Raw genomic sequence first — 21,886 nt, forward strand, 5'->3', positions numbered from 1 at the left:
AGGGACAACCTTAAAGTCTAAATGGCATAAGTTCAAGTCCTACCTCTGATCATAATTTCTCAGTGTCTCAGTAAGTAGAAGAGGCTTACAGGAGAGTCCTACATAATGATGATATCATAGGGCTAGACCAAAAACAAACCAAAAAAAGGGAGGCTAAGGCGGGGGACTAGAACTAAGGAACCATACTTTTAAAAATACAGCTACTAGAGCTTTGTCCAACTTCATGGTACAATAAATGTTGTCAACAAAATATTTTTGGACTCAATAAAATTAAAATTTTAAAATCTGTTATGCAAATACTGAGAAATAAGAGACATCTAGCTAAGTCAAGGTTTCTTAGCCTATTTTTGTGACATGAACTCCTTTGGCAATCTACTGAAACCTAAGGACTCCTCAGGAGAAAAAAAAGTTTTTTAAAATAAATAAATATATGATACAAAGAAAGACAGTTATTCTGAAATACTGTTATCCAAATATATTTTTCTAAAAAAAAAGTTAACATCTCACATTTAAAAACCACTTATTTTTGTAACATGTTTAAATTAAAATAGGTATTGAATGACTGCATGAATGAATGAACAAATACTGATGAATGATTTTATATGGATTTCTAGGAATTTTAGAAAGACAAAAACATGATGATGAATACATATTTTATCAACATTATATTTAGCTTATAATCAAAGTTTAAGTTTATACATTTTTCTTTTTTCTTAATAGAACTAGCTACCATTTGTGAGAATAGATAAAGCTTGATGACTGCTGTATTTGTTTATCCCATTTGATCTTTTTTCTGAATGTTCCTTAATTTACTTTGACTCTAATCTGAAATTGATTTCAGATTGGTGAAATTTATTTATTCTAAGGAATTGCTATAATTTCAATTGTCTTGAAGCTGACAGTATCATGATCACTGAGAAACATATAAGTCTATAACCATATCCAAAACAAACAAAAAAATGATGTGGAGAGATAAATAATAGCTGCTGGGTAATTTTAGACCTCAAATGAAAGAGTAACAACAAATATTGATGTTTTTCTACAAAGCTCAATTTGATTGAACAGTAGCTCACCAATTTCTTTGTAGCTAAAATCCATTGACTGTAGAACTTAGAAATTTTCTTAGGTAATTATCCAATAATGGGTACATTTGAAAACTTTGTTAGTGACTGAAAACAAGTTATATTTGAGAATCATAATCTGAAATCTATTAGAAGCTAAGGATAATGATACTTTCCTATAACTCCTATTATTGAGAGGGGCTGAGGCTGGCAGATTGTTTCAGCTCAAGAGTTTAGAACTACAGTAGGGCTAACGCCAGTCATTTGTCCAGATTTGGTACCAGATTTGGTACTACTGTAGTGAACCCATGAGAGTGGGAAGCCACCAAGTTGCCAGAAGATAGCTAAACTGGTCCAGGTTAGAAATGAAATATCATCTGTGATACTCCAAAGTGAGATCTGCTTGTCAGTGGCCACTACACTTCTAGCCTGAGTGAGATAGGGAAATCCTGTAGCCAAAAAGGAAGCAGTCATATATTAGTTTGTTTGTATTATAATTTTAGATAATTAAACATTTAAAAGTTATCACTGAACATCTGCCTTAAATTATCCTTGGAGCATAATTTTGGGATCTATTTGTGAATTTGAAAAATAATTAAGGATGAAATTAATGTTTTAATCTCATTTAACATTTTCAAATTTTGTTCAATGACTAGGTTTTTTTTCCCTCTTTTATCATTTTTCTTGCTACAGCCAAGTGATCTAAGGAAACATCGGAGAAAGGTACAGATATTTTAAATAAATGTTATTGTGTGAGTATTTAAATGCAATATTGTATTTTTCATTAGGCTAATAAAAAATCACATTGCCAATAAAGGCAAGGGAGAAACAATGAATTGTGGCACAGTTTCCTAAATTGTTTCAATATGTTTGGTGATTTAAATTCCTTGAAAATCCATTAGAAATTATTGTTAGAAATTTTATGCAAAACTTGGAACCTAAAACTGGAAGACAGGTATAGATATTTCAAATCTAGATATTCTTTAATATTTTTCCTCAGAAATCAGTAGAAAGAGTGCCAGATTTGAGATCTGAGTTTAAAATCTAACTATTCCCACTTAATACTTAATTGGAGAAATCATCTGACCTCTTGAGGCTTGAGTTTACCCATACAGATTTCTTTTGACCTCTAAATTTTATGATCTTAAATTGCACACATTATCCATGTTAGAAAAACCTCACCATATAATTTCTGCAAAAAAATAAGAAAGACTAATAAATCACTGAATAGCCAGAGAAGAAATTAGCGTGGAGTCTAATTCTGAATAACAAAACAAAGTAAGTAATCTAGAAAATACACACACACACACACACACACACACACACACACACACATATATATATATATATGTGTATATATATATATATACAAAATCCAAAGTAGAGCTTAAGAATTAATCTTCTAAAAGAATAACAGTTCCATACTGATAACAGCTAACCAAGTTGTCAGTTTTGCATTTGTAATGAAATTCATATTGGAAATACAAAGTGTATACAAAACATATATTTAACTATAATATAGTATGCAGTCAACCAGTTGAGTTATTCAATCAGCATGTATTTCAAGTCTTTATTTTCAGTACTTAGGCTAGACCAAAAAGAAGATAGATCTTAAAGCATTTTGCCCCTCCCCTACCTAAATCCATGCCTCCTAGAAGCCCAGAAATTCATAAAAGTTTTACTAATGTTTTCAGATNCCTCCTCCTCCTCCTCCTTCTCTTTCTTCTCCTCTCTATCTCTCCCTCTTTCTCTTCTTCTTTCTCTCTCTCTCCTCTCTACCTCCCTCCCTCCCTCTCTCCCTCTCTCCCTTTCCCCTCTCTCTCTCCTCTTCCCTCCGCTCCTCTCTCTCCCTCCCTCTCTGTATGTTTGTAACATACATACATGTATATACACATGTATACATAACATAATTTGTGTATATATTACATGTGTGAGCGTGTGTACATTCATATATAAATTTATATATATAATACATCCTCATTTTAAATGAACTCAATACATATGAATTCAGGTATATGTGGTTGACAATAAAAAAGAAAAAACAAAGGCAGAAAAACATGTAAGATAACCATTTTTAATTATTCCCTAAATCCAAGCCATTTTTCCCAAGTGGCGTAAAGCCTCTCAGCAGCTCACCTCATCAATCACACTCATTTTCCCTCTAAAAAGTGTTTGTGTGAGTCATGATGTTGTGCTGGGTCTTTTTCTGGAGTTCTCTCTTGTAACAAGTCCTGCCTGCGTCAGAGCAGCGCTTCTCTTTGCTTCATTGATGCTATCTAGTTATTAATCATGGCCCTGAAGGAGAATAGTGATGCTGGTAGCTTTGATAAGCCTAAGAAAAGGCCAAAAGTGCCGAGATATGTTTGTATAGGAAATCTTCACAGAAATGAGGAGATTGGCCATTAGATGCAATTTCAACTTACTAGAAGGCTCTTGGAACACGTGGGTCACGTAAAGGGAGATCCTGCTGCTTCACATATGGTTATGGTGTATCCCAAAAGTCTTAGTGCAGCTTTCAGCTGTTGATGTTTAAAAATGCCCTAAGAATTTTTGGACAAAATATGTATGAAAATAATTATTTATAGAGTGCTTTAACACTTTGCAGATAGGATCTCATTGTATCTACAAAACATTTCTTTGAGTTGGGTGACATTATTGTCTCCCTTTTACACATGAGGAAACTGGCAGACAAAGGTTGAGCAAATTGCCTGTGATTCATTGATCTATTTGCACAATGTGTTAAGGCAGGATTCAACCTTAAATCTCCTCTTTCTACTACCTCAGCTGGCTGCTAGAGCAATCTTCAATACACATAAAAGGAAGCAGAGGTCCACCGTGTAAAAAGCCATAATATATAGAGAAAGAACCCTAGATTTGAAGCCAAGGCTTAATTTGAACTCAAAATTTGGCTCTTTTAGTTTCCTGTGTGATATTGAGCAAATGAATGACATTTTAAAGGCTTTCGTTTCTTCATCTATAAAATAAAAGGCAGAGTATCTAGAGGTGCTGACCCTTTTTTGTTAGATGAACTTTTTCAGAATAATGAGGGTATTTCTAGTCATAATGGAAGGAAATGCCAACAGAAAAGATGGTAATAAAATATGAATGTTCCCTCATTTAAGTTCACAGACCCCCTGAAATCTACCCTGCAATCCTTTAGAGTCGATGGTTGTGAAGCCTTCAACTAGATGATCTCTAAGATCTATTCCAGGTCTGAGTCACTTCATTAAGTCACTAAATTGCACAAGGTTCCAAAGCTAATCTGTATTCAAACTTAGATCTTTTAGACTCCAAACCAGTGCTCTTTCCACAAATAGTAAAATCACAAGTATGAACCAAGTGAGGCGGGAGCTGAAAAGGCGGGAGGAAATTTAGAAAGGAGAGAAAAAAAGAAAAGAGTCTCTGCTTCTCTTGTGCACAATGTTCAGTTTAAAACAAAGGAATCCTGTATCACTTGGATAGAGCATCACAATGACATCTGCACGGTTTAATGTTTTTCAGTAGTTTGCCTGTGTCCCTGGAACCCGACAGCATCGGTCTTGGCAGTGCCAATAGCAGCCAAGATTCCCTCCACAAAGCGCCCAAAAAGAAAGGAATCAAGTCTTCAATAGGACGCTTGTTTGGTAAAAAAGAGAAGGCCCGGCTTGGACAACTCAGTAAGGAACTGCACTGCATTATCTTTCCATCCTCATGTTCAGTCATTTTGGTGGGTCTGTCTATCTGCACTGCAGGTTTTCTTCTTTAGACATTTTTCTATTAGTTCATTTTAAAATCTTCCCACTCTTCAAAGTTGTGTTGCTGACCAGACTTGGGCCCAGTTGTGCTCTGGTATGATTTCTTTTTTTAAACAAAAGTTCCGATAAATGTTATCTTAAAGAGAATTTCATATTATTTTCCATTCCAGTTATTTCTTATTCCCTAACATAATTTTATAAATAATTTTACTATATGATAGGCCTTTCTTTTAGGCAAAAGATTTTAAACAATTTTAATTTTTTACATTTACATTTAAATTGCATTAAATTTACATTTAATTTTAAACAAATTTTAAAAGTTTTAAACAAAATTAAGCAATCAGAGCTGACTGTGCAAATCCTAGGAAAAAAAGCACTTTGGGGACTCAAATAAAACAAAAACCCCAAGAAAGCATGATAACTAATTATTTATGGAGTATTTATTAAATGCCTGGTATCTGGTGGGTGTTGTACTGTGTACTTAGAATGGGGAAAAAAAGAAACTTTCTGCTTTCAGGGAGTGTCCAGTTTATAGGGAAAAGGAATGTGTACACATATAAGTACATACAGGATATATACAGAATGAAAACAGGAAATGATGGACAAGGGACTATAACGTAAAAAGATCAAGAAAGACTATATGAAAGCTGATATTTGATAAGATTTATGTAGGAAACTAGAGATTCTAATATTCAGTATTTATTAAGCTCCTATTATATGCCAGGCACTCTGTCTCAGGGATAGGGCTATAAAGAATGAGATCATCCTTACTCTCAAGAAATCTGTTTTCTAATGACAGAGATAAGTATAGACATAGGTATATGGAGAATAAGCATAAAGAGAATAAATACTAGATAGTCAGGAATAGCTGACAGTTTGCTGCAAAAAATAGAAAGAAAGAATGGGGAAGGCTTCATGGAAAGAGTGTTGCTAAACCTATGTCTGAAAGGAGGGAGAATCTATTAAGAAAATAAAGGAGAGATCATTTCCCAGGCAAGAAATGGGTAAAATTCTGCATATAGGGAAAGAGAGGGAAACTTATTCAGACTAGATTGTGGCATGCTGAAAGGGAATAATATTCAGAGAAGTTGTAATGATAGGTTGGGGCCAAATAATGAATGGTTTTAAAAGTTAAGTGGAGAAGTTTATATATTATCCTGGAGGTAATAGGGAGCCAGTGAAGTTTATTATGTAAGGGAGTGACATGGCCTTTTCCTGAAGGAAAATTCTTTGCCAGATTATGGAAGATGGATTAGAGGGGAGAAACACATGGTTGCTGTGTGAGTGGAGAAAAGGAATTGGACGCTAAAAAAAGTGTTTTGAAAGTAAGATGGAAAGATTTAAAAATAATTGGATATATGGTATGAGAACAGACTGAAGATTGGGAAATAATACCATGCATCTGAATGTTTGAGACTGGAAAAAGGGTGGTGTCATCAACAGAAATAGGAAAGTTTTGAAAAAAGGTGAGTTTAATCTGCAGATTGTGAAATGTATTTGGAACAGCCAAATGGAAATGTCCAGTGGATAGTTGGAGACCCTGGACTGAAACTCCAGAGAAATGCTAAGCCAGATACATAGATCTGTAAGTCATGTGTAGAGATCATCTCACATAGAGATGATAATTAAACCCGTGGAAGTTGATGCTTTCAATGAGAGAAGACAGGGCCCACGAGATAGCCTTGTGGAACACAAACAATTAGAGGCATCTTCTGCTGCTGAGCCTGCAGAGATATAGAAGGACTTGAGGAAGTTAGGAGGAACATGAGGAGAGAATGGTGTCATGATGACTCGAGAAGGGAGACTATCCAGAAGCAGAGGGGGATCAACAAGTCAGCTGCAGCAGAGAGCCTAAGAAGGATGAAAACAGAAAAGACCATCAGATTTGACAATTGAGACATCACAGAGAATTTCCAAGGGAGTAATTTCAGTTAACAAATGGATAAAATGGGAAGCCAGAATGCAAAGAGTTAAGGAGTGGTTGAGAAAGAAGGAAACAGAGACAATGACTGTAGAGAGCTTTTTACCAAGAGTATGAGTGAGAAAGGAAGGAGAAGCAAGCTCAGGGTATTTAGAGCCTAGAGATTTTTTATTTTAAGAATGGGAAAGTTTGGAAATTTTGAGGGCAGTAGAGAAGGAACAAGTAAATAGGTAGAGAATTGGTCAAAGATATGTGAGAGGGACTGTTTCAGATAGAGTTGAGAAAGGAATGTATTCTGTGTATTGGGGTCACTCTGAATCCACAAAGAAAGACGGAATGTTTTGTCTGAAGAACATCAAGAAAGTCCAGTTGGTTGGAAAAAAAGAGAACCTGAAGAGGAATAATAAATAATTTGAATAAAAGGTTAGGTCCGAATTAAGTAATGAAGAACTAAAAATATCAAACTGCAGTTTGTCTGGAAACTTGTCAGTTGCTTTTTTTTAAAACTCTAATTATTGTAGTTTCCAACCTTTTGTAGGGCAAGTGGAGAACACAAGAGGCATTGGCTGGTGATGCCCAGGCTCAAATATGAGGTTGTTTTACTTTCTTATACAGTCAAAAATGGCAGTAGACACAGACGTGTAGGACAATCCTTTGTAGGATGACTATCTGAGTATAATTTATGGTTGGATCGTCCATCCTACAAAATTCCCTAGCATTTTCATTTCTCTCTATGCCATTGCTGATATTTCAGCATTTTATTTTCATTATTTCCATGTTATCCTTGAGTTCTGTTTGAGAGGATAGCTAGAGAGTTGGTCTGACCACTAGGAAAGCATTACTCATAACCTACATCACTAGAGGAAAAAATGGAGTGATGGATTCAGTAGTACATTCCTCAGTGCCCAATTTTGTTTTGCAACCCAGGAGAAGTCAGATTTCTTCAAAAGCCAGGCTTGCCAGACTTTAGCTTCCTGACTTAGCACTGGGAAACTTTCTGAATATTGTATCTTTGATTACCAATTTGGAACTATAGTCTTCAAAAAAAAATTTTTTTTAATAAAAAATCTTTCCAGACTTTCCCAGTGTGAAACCCACTCAGAGCATTAGAAGCTAGAGGAAACCACTCAGCCACCAGCTGAGTGATTAAGTGTTCTTCAGCAGGGGTATTCAACTCCTTTGAACTGTTTGCCCCAGGAGAGTAAACTCTCAGGCTGGGGAAGAAAAAGTGTTGTATAATTGAGCAAGGGAATGAATTTGGTTCTTCAGCATATAAAAAAGTCACTTATCAAGATAGTTTTCTTGTTTCTCTTTTCTTTTTCTTTTGTCAGCCAGTTGTGTGTTTTGTACTACCAATTTGTCTTAATTTTTGATATACAGTAACACATACTAAGTAGCTTAAGAGGCTAATTTTTTTTTCTTGCTAAGTTTTTAATAACATGGCCAATCACTTTTTCATCTGCTCTTTTGTTGGTGTCAACACCAAGCCTTGAATTTCTGGGCTTTTTTTCCCTCAACCTCTCCCTTTGTTTCCTCCTAACTTTTTTGGTGGCTGTTATTATTCTCAAGCCATTCTTTGAACTTTCTTTACTATTTGGAATTTTTGGTGGGAGAAGAGAGGAATAAATTAACTTTAAAAATTAGGACAACCTAGAGAAATTTTCAATCTTGGCAGAAGGAGGATAGAACGTTAACTTCCTCACACTGCTTTTATAGGTATCCAGGTAGCAGATTTGGAAGATCTCTCCACTTCTAGTGAAAGTTCAAACTTGGGAAAGTTACTTAACTTTTTATCTGTAAAATGGGGGTAATAATAGCACATACCATTCAAGATTATTTCAAGGATCAGATAAGATAATTTAAAATTTTTTTGTAAATCCAAAAGTACTATATAAAAGTGCTAGTTTTCATGTCTATGTGGGCAGCAAGATGCTGTAATAAATAGAGCTCAGGGCCTGGCATCAGGAAGATCTGAGTTTAAATCTGGCCTCAGACACTTACTAGCTATATGACCCTGGGCAAGTCACTTAACCTTGCTTGCCTCCACATCCTAATTTTTAAAATTTTCTGGAGAATTAAATGGCAACCCACTCTATTGTCTGTGCAAAGAAAACCCGAAATGGTTTCATGAAGAGTCAGAAATGACTGAGAACCACTGAACAACAACAACATGTATATTTGGCAGGGGGTGGGGGGGAGTCAATAATTAAATGAATTAATTCAATCAGTTTATTAGAAGGCCAAATACTGAAGGTGAAGCTTACATACTTTGGCCACATAATAAGAAGACCATATTCATTGGAAAAGATCCTGATGTTGGGAAAGATAGAAGGCAAAACAAGAAGGGGATGGCAGAGGATGAGATGGAAAGCAAAATGACAACCTCAGACAAGAAATTTTGGAAAATTTCTCTGGCAACTATTTAAAAGATGAATTATAAGGGAGAGAAACTGTGTTTTGTTGCATTTCCATTTCAGCATTTTTAAAAGAATCTTCCCCGACTAATCTTTATTTATATCCCCTATTAATTTTTTGAGTATAAGAATAAAAATGAAATCAACTTACATTATAACATTTTAATATGCAAAACATCATAAATAAATTGTCTTGTTCCTTGCAATAGCCTTGTAAAGGAGATATTGGAAATTTTATTATACCCATTTTATGGAGGTGAAAATTATGGTTTACAGAGGCTGGGTGATTTGGCAAAGGTTACGTAGCTAGGAGGTAGCAGAGACAGAATTGGCACCAATGTTTTACCAGAATGCCATATATGCAGAATTTTTTCCAAATATCTAATTTTTCTATGACTTGAATTTTGTTTATAGAAATTGAATATCCTACAGTTGTTCTAAGATATAATGTAGTCTTTCTGTTCTGTGGTGCTTTCCTTCTTTTGATCTGCACTCTGTCTCATCCCTTAAAACACTGTGTTCTTGAAAAAACTCTTAAATAATAATATAGACTTTTCCTTGTTTTACTCTGAAGGGAAGATTGATTCATTCAACCACCTGGTAGCTCAAAATGTTTCAGATTCTATTAAATAGCTCTCCATCTGGGCTGATTGGGAATTTTATAACTTTTGACTGAATTTGTTAATTCCATATTTTATTATCACTGGCAGATTTTGCACAATAATTTATGAATATACAGTAACTCAGATGTGTGAACGAGAGCAATAAAATGAAAGTCTTCACTCACTTTTTGGCCTAGAAAATTCACATCTTAAACAATAATCTCTAAGGAATACTTTTTTCTAAGAGTGGATTATTTTCCTAGAATAAGAGTTTAGTGACTTATTTAACTAAATACTAAGATAAATAACTTTACATTAGTTATAAGCACATCTTCATCTGGGTTGGAGGGAATCAAAGAAATCAAAATCTTCCATGCTTAAAAAAAATAAGTCTGGAGATGCTCATGGAACATAGACGTAATTGGATAAGATGTATTTGTGATTCCCAAAATCGAGTTCACTAAACCAGAACAATGTGTTGACATTGCAGAAAGAAATTGTTTAGTTACTCAATACTCTTAGTAATGTGAGCCAGGATATTAAACTTGTGAGCTGAAATTACAGGTGATAGCTTTATTTTAGTATTGCCATAGTACTCTCAGTGAGATTTCAAAAAACCCAAACCCTTACTTTCTATCTTAGTACTAAGTCTAAGACTGAAGAACAAGGGCTAGGCAAACAAGGTTAAGTGACTTGCCCAGGGTCACGCAGTTAGGAAGTGTCTGGGGACATATTGGAAACCAGGTCCTTCTCCTATCTCCAGACCTGGTTCTCTGTCCACTGAGCCCCTCTTCATATAGTCATGAAGAAGGAGGTAAGTTGTTGATTTTAGAGGAACTCAAGAATACTGCAAAAAATACTGCAAAATTCTGGGCCTTTTTTGCTGACAGATTTAGAGTTAGCTAAACCTCTCTAACTAATCTTGACAGTATCCACAGTTTGAATCTGAACTTTACAACTAAATAAATGCTTTAATAAAATTATCTAATGGTAATGGACCTTTTTTCCCTTTAGTTTTACTTCAAGTGTGTTCTGAGTATAACTGATGCTGAAAAAAAGACAGAAGAGAATGCTCATTTTTACAGTTCAGTAGATAATTTATGAGTTAATTATGCACTTAAGAGCCCTGAAAGAAATAATTGCATTGTAAATTGCAATAGTTGTACTGTTAGTGCCCAGCATGTTTTTATTTCTCCCCTTTTCTGCCCTAAGGCTGTGTATATTCTGTGAACCAATAACACTGGCATTAAACCAAGTGTTTTAGACTCTGCTGGGAAATGACACTGTACCCACCAGGGGTTTTTGAAGAAAGTTTTTGGAATTTTTGAAGCACTTGTATAAGATGAAAATAATTAGACTGAGTCTAAGAACCATTATTCTTTAGGAAGAAAAAACATTTGGCCTCTTAAAAGTCAGTACAACTTTTTTTCCAGTGTTCTGTCATTGTTTTAAGTTAAAATATCAAATTTTAGACTCCTTGGAATAGTGTGTATTTGTGGACTTTTGTAAGGTTACAAACATTCAAGCTTAAACATGGAGGAAGATAAGAGGAAGAAAGAAAGGGATAGAGAAAGACGTGGGGGGACGGAGAGAGAATTAAATTACTTAGCAGTCCCCTTGTATAAAAGCTTTCTATATATTTTCCCTTAAATCCAATTTAAGCCCCTTCTGAAACATTGACCTCTCAACCTACCAAAAGCATAGGCTTATTTGTAATTCAGGGCAATTTAACAAATATACTCTACTAGACATTTGGGCTAAAAATATGTGATTTCCAGTTAGTTGGAGGAGAAAGTCAATGGGATTGATACACATAGCTGTTAAAATATGATTAAAGAGAAATGAAATCTAATGCCTTGAAAAGGGTATGGGAGTGTAAAAGAGCAGGCCAGGAAAAGTTGCATGGAAAAACAGCACCTGATCTAAACTTTAGAAATATAAAACTGTCATCAATAATACATGAAAGTGGAGTCCATTCTAAGTTTGGAAAAAACTTGCATATGAGTCTCACAACAACCCTATAAAATAATTCAAGTATTATTGGGCCATTTTGCAGAATAAAAAACTAAGCTTTAGAGAAATTAACTGATTTGGACGTGGTGACAAAAGTAATAAGCATTAGAGGCAAAGCTTGAACTCAGCCAGGAAGAAAAATAAATATGGCAGAGGAGGGAATGGTCGATCGGATCCAATAGTAAAGCAGGTTCTGAAGTAGAATCACCAGTGATTATGGGAGATGAAGGGAAGAGAAGAGTCAGAGGTTTAAAAGAATAAGGAATAAGAGGTGAAAGCATTTGATTACTCATTTGACAGTTTACTGGTGTCCTTGAAGAGAACGTCCTGGGTAGAGCTAACTGTCAGCCTAAAGAGAACAAGAGGATGGTAAAGAAGTAAAGATTGGTGTCTTAGAAGCTTAGAAGCAAATATAAATTAATCAATGAATGAATGGATGGATGGATAAATATAATATAATATGTATTTATTTATAATAAAGTATAATATATTTGTAAGTAGATAAATAAAAGTTAAGCAGCAAAGAGAAAAAAATAGTTAAGCTCCTAGTCTGAGAAGCTAGCATGAGCAATAGAAAGGTATTTCTGGCTGTGTTACATTTTGCTTTTTAGAAAGGGGAACCCTAATTGAATTAATAGGGAAAGAAAGGAAAGCCGTACGAGCAGGGTTTATTATACTGGGTTCCATGGACTTGTAGTTTTCAATAACTATTTCAAGATGATTGGTTTCCTTTGTAAGATTAGATATTTCATTCTATGCACGTAAAACCTTTATTCTGAGGAGAGATCTCTGCTTTAGCAAATTGCAAAAGGGATCCATAGAACAACAACTAAAAAAAGATTAAGTACTCTTGCTTTTAATAAATTCTCACTTCATGAATCATACCCTACCTGTTTAAAGATGTTAGTCCACTCACCTACTATTATTACCTTATTATACCGGAAACAGTGAGACAATCCAGAGTCTGGTTCTTGCATGAATGCACCATGGCTTGTTTACTTTTAAATACTCACTCAGCTTACCATACATGTATTAATATGATATAATCTATAATATTTCTCTACAGGAGGCTTTATGGAGACAGAAGCTGCAGCACAAGAATCTCTAGGTTTAGGCAAACTTGGAACTCAAGCTGAGAAGGACCGGCGCCTGAAGAAAAAGTAAGTTTAATACTTTTTTCTCTCTCAACTAATATTGATGTAAAATTTTAGTAGTTTTAATTATTTGGGGATCAAAACAAGTCAAATTTGAAAGATAGAAAGGAAGAATAATGGTCTGATGTTTCTTTGTATTTTTAAAAATTATATTCTTAATTCATATTTCCTCAGTTTATTGACACAACTTTGAAATATTTTGTATTCAGTTCTAGTAGCAAGAAATAATTTCTTCAGGAGAGGATTAAAGGCTAAAGAGAGGACTTGTGATTTAATTTCACACAGGGAACTTCCAGATGGAGTATTTCCTCTACTGATCTTTATCTGCAATTAAGCCAAGTCCCCTTCCCCTCACCAAAAAAACCCTCCCTATATATATATATGTTTTTTATGTATTTCTATGTATACATTTATATGTATATACGCACACATACACATCCTGGAACTCCAAAGAAGGAAATTTACAATATATGCATCCACAATTGGTAATTTTAATAACTCCAGTATTTCAACTGCCTTAGGATGAAGCAATATTTTCCCCCTCTTCTGCCTGCAGTGGGATCAGGTACCTCATTTAATGGTTTCTCTAATTGGAAGAATTAATGACACCCCAACCCCCTAATTCCTTGTTTTCTTACAATCAAAGTGCTGGTTAGCATTCTTTAGATCACATACGTAGGAAGAGAAACCTTTTATTGCATCTTTAAAAGAAAGAAAAAATAGCAGGCAGGAGTGTTTTTGTTATCTAGTGAATGTATAATTATTTCAGAATCCCAACAGACCAGTGACTTCTTGTTACACATCTGTCAGGAAACTGACAGTATATCTTTTCATTCACATAAAATGGGTAATGCTTAAATGCCTTGTGAAAGTGATATATTGTGAATCACAGCAGCTGCTAGAAAATAAAGTTGTCTCATAAAGACAGAGGGGGAAAAACACGCCTAAAGGAGGCTTCCAATGTCATCGCAGACATCTGTGAGAGGAAAAAAAGGATGGTTAGAGGAGATACTTTAAAAGCAACGCCATTTCCCCACTTTCCATAATTTGCTCTTTTCCCTTTTTTCCTGAGATTTAATTCTCATTTTTTTTATATCTACAACATTTATTTCCAGTCTTCCACCATAATATTTGAATATTATTCAGCTCCTTACTTAGAGAAACCCTTTGAGTCATTCTTATCATGAGCCATTGAATTATTATCATGGGAATCTGGGAGTTCAAGAACGAATCGTTACCAATGCATCTTTGCCATAGAATTTGACAGACATAAGAATGAGAGTCTAGAGATTTGTTACTACGTCTATTATAAGTCATATTAATGACCCTTGATATGTTTTGAAACCTTGAACATTTTTGATCTTCGATCTTATATGTGAAGTTTGAGATGGGCTATTCCCATGTAAATAGAATCGATGAAAGCCTCTGTGGCTAAAATATTAATTTTTGTTTGATGATTATTTTGTTATTAAAAGAAGCATATTTTAAGAACAGTTATTACATCTTATAATTTGTCATGAGATCAATGCACTCTATAATTTAAAGCAGCGTATATTAGGTTACTTAGCACTTCCTAAAAATTATTACCTGAGTCTCCTACATATTCAGTTGCTAACTTAAGAGCAGATTGTGACATCTTCTAGATACTTACCAGGCATCCTCACAGATACTTAGAGGTACCAATAATAACATTTGTCTTCAAGTATAAGTGGTGACAAAGTGATATGTGTCACTGATGGGGCCTTCTGAGCTGACAGGAAAATGAAATTTCCCTTACTTTTAGTGATGAAGTAAAGGAAGAGTAAGTATAACTTTATAATCTGGATAGTAGGAGTAAATCTAATAAGTCATTCATTTATATTTGAAACATAAGATGTGCAATATTATGCTTGTCCTGTTGCTGGCTTCCAGTTTTTAGTTGAAGATATCTGTTATATTGTTCTTTTACAAACTCAAAGAAACCTAGAGATAATTCATGTTTTGTGCATGTGTGTGTGTGGGTGTATGTGTACATACACAAATTTGTCTGGTAGCTATTAAGCTTTATTCTACTTGTTTTGGGTGGCTTATAGACTTGGCTAAGTCGAGTGGTATGCTGCTCCCATATTCCTGTCCCCCAGCTATAAATAAGTTACAGATTTAAAAAAAATTTAATACAATAAAACTTTATTTAAAAAAATTTTTTTTAGATTAAAGCTGTGAAAAAATAGTCAGAGCTGCATTTGACTTACTGGATGTCCTTTACTTACCCCTACCCTAAAGTATTAGCCTAAAAGTAATTCTTAGTACTGAGTACCCTCATTTCCTGAGCACTTGACAGGTGTGTGACTATCAAAACTCTCCGCCCCTTTATGTGACTGCAGTATCTAGCCCCTTTTCCCCTCCTTCTCTCAATTCTTCATTCCACTGCAATTTTCTTCCTTCCATAGTCTTAATGTAGTAGTTGACCATTGCAACTACAAACTGTCTTCTATCCTTTGATGGTTTTCCTTTTGTTGTGTTATTGTCCATATTTTGATAAACCTGAACCTTTATTTACCCCAGTCCCACTATCCTCCTGATGTCCTCTTCCTATGATCTTCAATACTGTTAGAAGAAACCATTCAAAGGACAGTTAGGTCCATGAAAAGAATCATATCATCTGTTCTCAACTAGACTCTCACTGCTGCTTGATAATACCTTTATTCTTCCCTCATCACATTCCCCACATCTGCCCATTTCACCCTCTACTTGCCCATTCCTTGCTGCTTCTTTTTCAACAAATGACATCTCCTTTGACCATATGGAGAACAATCTCAAGTGAGCTTCCTCTTCTTCCCTGTTCCTAGCTTCAAGTCACAGTGTATCTCCCCCAATTCTCTCTTTCTTTGCTTACTTCAATCTAAGTAAATTCAATAAGCATTTTGTATGTGACCTATGCAAATATTCATTACAGCCAATGCATTGTTCTAGGTTACAGATACACAAAGAAAAAAGATCCAGAAACATCTTTTCTAAACACACCAATTGGCTAATACTATTAATAACAACAAGAATAATTCCTCACTTTCATTTAGCACTTTAAGATTTGAAAAGCTCAAAGTAAAATGAGACAAAATATTTTGAAGAAAGGAAAAACATTAACAAGTAGAGGGATTAAGAAAGGTCTTTTGTAGATGGCATCTGGCTTCAAAGAAGCTCCAGAGTATGTAAGGTAGACACAAAGATGGAATATTTTCCATACTCCCCTGAAAAGGCAGAGATGCATATTATTTCTGAAAGCAAGAAGCAGAACATTTTTACCAGAATATAGAATATCCCAATCTAAGGAAGAGGTGACCCTTCTTACACAAGCCAATTCTTTTACTTGAGTCCTTAATTCCTTGATTTGTGGAAGGTAGGTGGTATAGTGGAGAGAGTGCTAGATTTAGAGCAGGAATATCTGAATTAAATTATGCTTTAGACATTTACCGGCTGTTTGATCCTGGGCAAGCCACTTGGCCTCTCCACTTACCAACCCTCACTTTTCCTTGCCTACAAAAATGGAGATAATAATAATAATAATAATAATAATAATAATAATAATAATAATAATAATATATTGTTATGAGGGTGAAACGAGATAGCATGTGAAGAGCTCTGCAAACCTAAAAGCCTTCTCTAAATGCTAGTTATTAACTATTATTATAATCATCCCATCTGCTCAATTCTTCTTTGGAAGGTCTCCTCTCAATTGCTCCCACTCTCATCTCGAATTTCTTCTTACATTTCCCTGATAACAATAGACAAATGACTATCTCTAACATTCTTAAAAATTAAAAAACAAAAACAAAAAAACAAAATCTCACTGGACTCATTTTCTTTCAAGCTACTGTCATAAATCTCAGCTCTCTCATTCTAGACAAACTATTAGGAATGGAGAAGGGGAGGAAAAGAACTTAATTTCATAATTTGCACTTCTTCCCTGCTTACTCACTTTTCAACTACTCATAAACTTGCTTGTGATTCTAACCTGAAACTGCCAGCCCTAAGGATTTCAAATGTTTTTCAGCTGCAAAATTCAAGGTTCTTTTCTTATTCATCATTTCCCTTGACCTCCCTACCACTTTTGACATTATGGATCAATCCTGAGCTTTTGTGGCATTGACCTGTCCTGGGTATGTGCAGGCAGGTTTTTTTTTGCTCAGACTTCTTTGCTGGGTCACTATCTTGTTCCCTAAACATGGGAGCCCCTCTTAGTCTTTTTTGCCATTTCCACATTAGTGATCCCTCAAATATGCATGGATTCACTTACTCACAGACTCTCAAATAAGTCCTTCCTTCCTTCCTTTCTTCCTTTCCCCCTTTTTCCCTTTCTCCCTCTCTCCTTAACATCCCTTTCTCTCTTCCTGACTTCTTCTCTGTCCTCCCTTCTCTTTCTCTCTCTTTCTTTCTTCTTTTCTTCCTTCTTTTTTCTTTCTGTTTCTTTATATACAGATAGAGATTAACTTATTCCTCTATATCTACCATCTATCTATCTATCTATCTATCTATCTATCTATCTATCTATCTATCTATCTATCTATCTATCTATCTATCTATAGATCTCCTGAAACTAATCCCATATGGCCAACTGCCTGCTAAAAATTCTACCTGCATAGAATCCTGTCATCATTTCCAAACCAATATGTTCAAAACTGGTTATGATATCCTCTAAACCTAATCTTCTAGAAACTTCATTTTCTATCCATGATACTACCCTTACACACTGAGTATTACCTTAGTTATATTTTTCTTAACTCTTATTCATCTACCACCCTGGTTCACCTATTAACTTCACTTCTGAAGTAGCCTTGTCTTTGATCTCCCTACTTTAAATGCCTGCATCCTGGAATCTACCCTCCATACCACTGTCAAAGTGATTTTCCTAAGCATAGATTCTACTGTGTTACTCTGCTACTAAGTAAATTATTTCCTATATCAAATAACCTCCTCTATTTAGCACTTAAATTTCATTATAACATAGGCTCTTCTTACCTTTCCAGGCTTCTTATATATTACTGCCTTCCATGAACTCTACATTTCAGCCATACTAACTTACTTGCTGTTCTACCCATATGCCCCACTATCTCCCATCTTTGCCCTAGAAAAATCCTAAAGATGCCCTCATTTTGTTAGCCTCTTAGGTCATTTCCACCTCTTAATGTATTATCCTATGACCCCATATTGTCTCTCTCACATGGATATAAGTTTCTTGAGGGCAGAGATTATTTGTTCTTTATTATTCATATCCTCAGTGCCTGGCACATTATACTCATAAATATGTGTGGTTCTCTTCCTCACAAATTCAGTTGACAAAATCTTATTAACGTGCAAAACTTTCATGTTCAGCTGATGTTGTCTACTCAAATGCTCTCAATACCGCTTGCCTGGACCATTCCAAGAACATCCTAACTCCCAACCACTTCCCCCAACATGGTTTCTCCATTGTACAATCATCTTCTGTAAGGCTACCAAAAGTCACAAGTCCGGAATTTTCAGTGGCTTTCCATTGACCATATCATGATGAAAATGAAAACTGAGCCTCACATCTGAAGCCACCCCAAATGCAGCCCCAACCTGTTGTTATAGGCTTATTTCATATTTTTGCATTCATGTTCTCTGTTCAAAAACTGGCCAATCTCTCTCCAATATCTGTATCTTCACACTCAGTGTTCTACAATACTTAATAGATATTGGATCACCATCGCTGCCTTTCAAATCTTTGCTTTCATTCCAGGTGCAATCACTTCCTGGAGGAACTCATTCCAGTTCCTGCTGGTTGTTGTGGTTGTTGTGTGTGTTTATTCACTGTCTTCCCAAATTATGTTATATTTGCTTATCTACATATTTACTTAGTCACTTTAAAATAACCACAGACAATGTAAAGTACTTGGGTGTCTACTTGACAAGATAAAGCCAAGTAATTTATGGACAAAATTACAAAATAACTTTCACACAAATAAAGACAAATAAAAATATTGGAGAAATGTTCACTGCTCATGGGTAGGTTAAGCCAATGTAATAAAAATACAATTTTAAATAAGTTAATTAACTTATATAATTCTATATTAATCAAATGACTAAAGAATTATTTTATAAAGCTAAAAATGATAAAATTCATCTGAAAGAACAAAAGATCAAGATTATCAAAGTAATTAATTGAAAAAGTATGAAGGAATGTGGCATAGCAGTACCAGATTTCAAACTTTATTATAAAGTGGTAATCATCAGAACAATCTAATACTGGCTAAAAAAAATAGAGTGTGTGATCAATGGAACTGATTAACAAATGGTAGTAAATGATCATAGTAATATAATGTTTGGTAAATCCGAAGAGCCAAAATTTTAGGGTAAGAACTCATCATTTCACAAAAATTGCTGGAAAAATTAGAAAGTAATCTAGTAGAAATTGGGCATAGATCAACATCTCATATTATCTTATTATAATTATTGTATATTTATATGTGTAATTATTATAATTACCATATTACCCAAGTAGGGTCAAAATAGATATATGATTTAGATAGAGATGGTGATATCAGTAAATTAGATAAGCATAGAAAAATTTAATTGTCAGATCTACAGATCAAGGAAGAGGTGATAACCAAGTAAGAGAGAGAAAATGATGGGAGGTCAAATAGATAATTCTGATTACATGCAATCAAAAAGGATTTGCATAAACAAAACTAATGCAGTCAAAATTCAAAGAAAAGCAGAAAATTTGGAGGGAGGTTTACAGTAAGTTTCTTATACAATTCTTATTTCCAAAATATATAAGGAATTACATAGAATAATACATTTAGTAATTCAGAGATTGCTGTACTGTAGAAATAATGCCCAGAGAGGTAGTAAAGTGAATCATTTGATTGAGAATCAAGCCTAGAGACTGAAGGTCCTGGGTTGAATTATGGACTCAGACACTCCTAGCTTTGTGATCCTAAGCAAGTCACTTAACCTCTATTGTCTTGCCCATACCACTCTTCTACCTTGGAACAAATATAACATATTGATTCTAAGATAGAAAGTAAGGGTTTAAAAAAATGAAAAAAAGAAATAACAAAACCTGCTCATAAATTACAAATTAACTTTTTAATTCTAATTTAAAACAAGTTATGTATTAATAATTTACATAAAATATTATGCTAATTTAAACTATCAATATTTTTCTCACTAAAGCAAGGTCCTTATATATTCCTCTTAACATTTTGCTAGACTTCATCTTCTTTCAAGAAAACTTTTAAAAGCAATAAACATGCATTTTTAATATTCTGTAAACCAAACTTTTTACAAGTATAAATTCTATAATTATATGATTTTCATATTTGGGAAAATATTAGAAATTGGAATTGAACCAAATTTACAAAATATTTTAAAAACTATATTCTTCTTAGAATAAAGCATAAGTCCCTAGAAGGCAGTGACTCTCGATTCTTGACTAAAAGCACTAAAGTAAGCAATTAATTAATAAATGGATGCTGAATTGAATTCATCCCATTCTCAAATTCTACTAGGAATCCCTTGTAGCATTCTAAGTATCTATGTAAAAATAACTGGGAACAAGGGGGTGATTAAAAATTATTAACTCAATTTGAATGGAGAAAAATTGCTTTTCGGGAAATTCTCAGAGCTGACAAGGATTAGGGTTCTCTTTGTAGGTCTACAACCTACCCCTGCCATGCCTACTTTTCTGGCACAGTAGTAGCCACTTCAAACTGACAAGGGACTTTTAAAAGTGGTTGTCAAAATGTCCATTAGGAGGAGATACCTTATTATTATTTAACATTCATTTATATTGCCCTACTTCTTCCCCTTTCTGATCATTTCAGACCTTCCCAGTATTCAAAATTTAGCATTCCAAATCTCTTGTAAGTATCACCTGTCTCTGAGGGAATTCAGGGCTTACAAGTCTTTAAAATATATTATATGTATAAGATATGAATTCCTACAACTGTTATATTTATGTTAATTACATGTAGTAATTCAGAGTTTACAGTCAAAATAACAATGCCTGCTCATAAATTACAAACTAACTTTCTACTCATTTGAAGTAATTTAATGTTATTTGTTTCCTAATGAAAAACACAAAGTCAGCACTTAACGAACATCATAAAAAAGTTCCCTTTGGGGGGAAAAGTTCCTTATTTAAAGTCTTTTAGAAATTTGTGTCCTCATAGGAATTGTCCTTCATTCTTGGCTTGGAAGGCATTGTTCCCATTCATTTGCATGGGAGCATAAATGTGTTATCTTCCTGGAATTTTGTAAATTATGTTATTTCTTTTAAATAGTTCTATTTTATACATAGAAGTTTAATGAGACATATGTAGGATTATAATGTTAATGCTGTAAGGGGCCATTGAATCCATTTCATCCAACAGAGAAGCAAACTTGAGAATTGGAAAGTTAATTGACTTGCTCAGGTCAAGTAGGTCTGAAGCTGGATTTGAACACGGGTCTTCTTGATGCCAAGTCCATCATTCTGTCTACCATAATACCTAGCTGCCCCAGATCAAGGGCTCTTTAGGTTGTATGCCAAAGTTTGCATTACTTTTAAACTCGGGTTTGTTTATTATGGAGATGATTCCCCCCCACCAAAGTATCACTCAATCAATCTCCAGAGCCATGGTGCTCCTTCTTGCTAAAGAAAACAATAATTTTCTGTATTCATTTTAATTAGTAGTGTTACCTAAAGTGAAACTTGATATTTTTAAGGATTTACAACTCATAATTTTTAAATATTTAAGTACATTAACTATTATTGTTTTAAGTATTTAAATACCTATTTTAAGTATTAAGTTTTTATTACTCTGAATCATGACATATTCCAGACCACCTTAGATGAAGTTTTGAGTTATAAAGGAATGTTTGCTCTACTACTTAAGAAGAAGATAGTATCATTCTGATTTATCCTGTAGCATTATTACTCTCAAGTAGAATGTAAGATTTTAGGGGGGGGCAGGTACTGAACTATTTCATATTTTTTTTATTCC

General features: G+C 34.3%; 1 protein-coding gene across 1 annotated transcript in view; it reads left to right on the forward strand.

The window, feature by feature from the left end:
* The window catches only part of PPFIA2 (PTPRF interacting protein alpha 2), a 608,808-nt gene that overhangs the window by 527,358 nt on the left and 59,564 nt on the right, over positions 1-21,886 (forward strand). Inside the window, exons 17-20 of the mRNA XM_044679176.1 lie at positions 1,755-1,784; positions 1,964-2,016; positions 4,563-4,717; positions 12,812-12,905. Of these exons, the coding sequence (XP_044535111.1) occupies positions 1,755-1,784; positions 1,964-2,016; positions 4,563-4,717; positions 12,812-12,905 (332 nt within the window). The remainder of the gene's footprint in view (positions 1-1,754; positions 1,785-1,963; positions 2,017-4,562; positions 4,718-12,811; positions 12,906-21,886) is intronic.

The sequence above is a fragment of the Gracilinanus agilis genome, chromosome 5, assembly GCF_016433145.1.
Source record: "Gracilinanus agilis isolate LMUSP501 chromosome 5, AgileGrace, whole genome shotgun sequence".
Lineage (NCBI taxonomy): Eukaryota > Metazoa > Chordata > Mammalia > Didelphimorphia > Didelphidae > Gracilinanus > Gracilinanus agilis.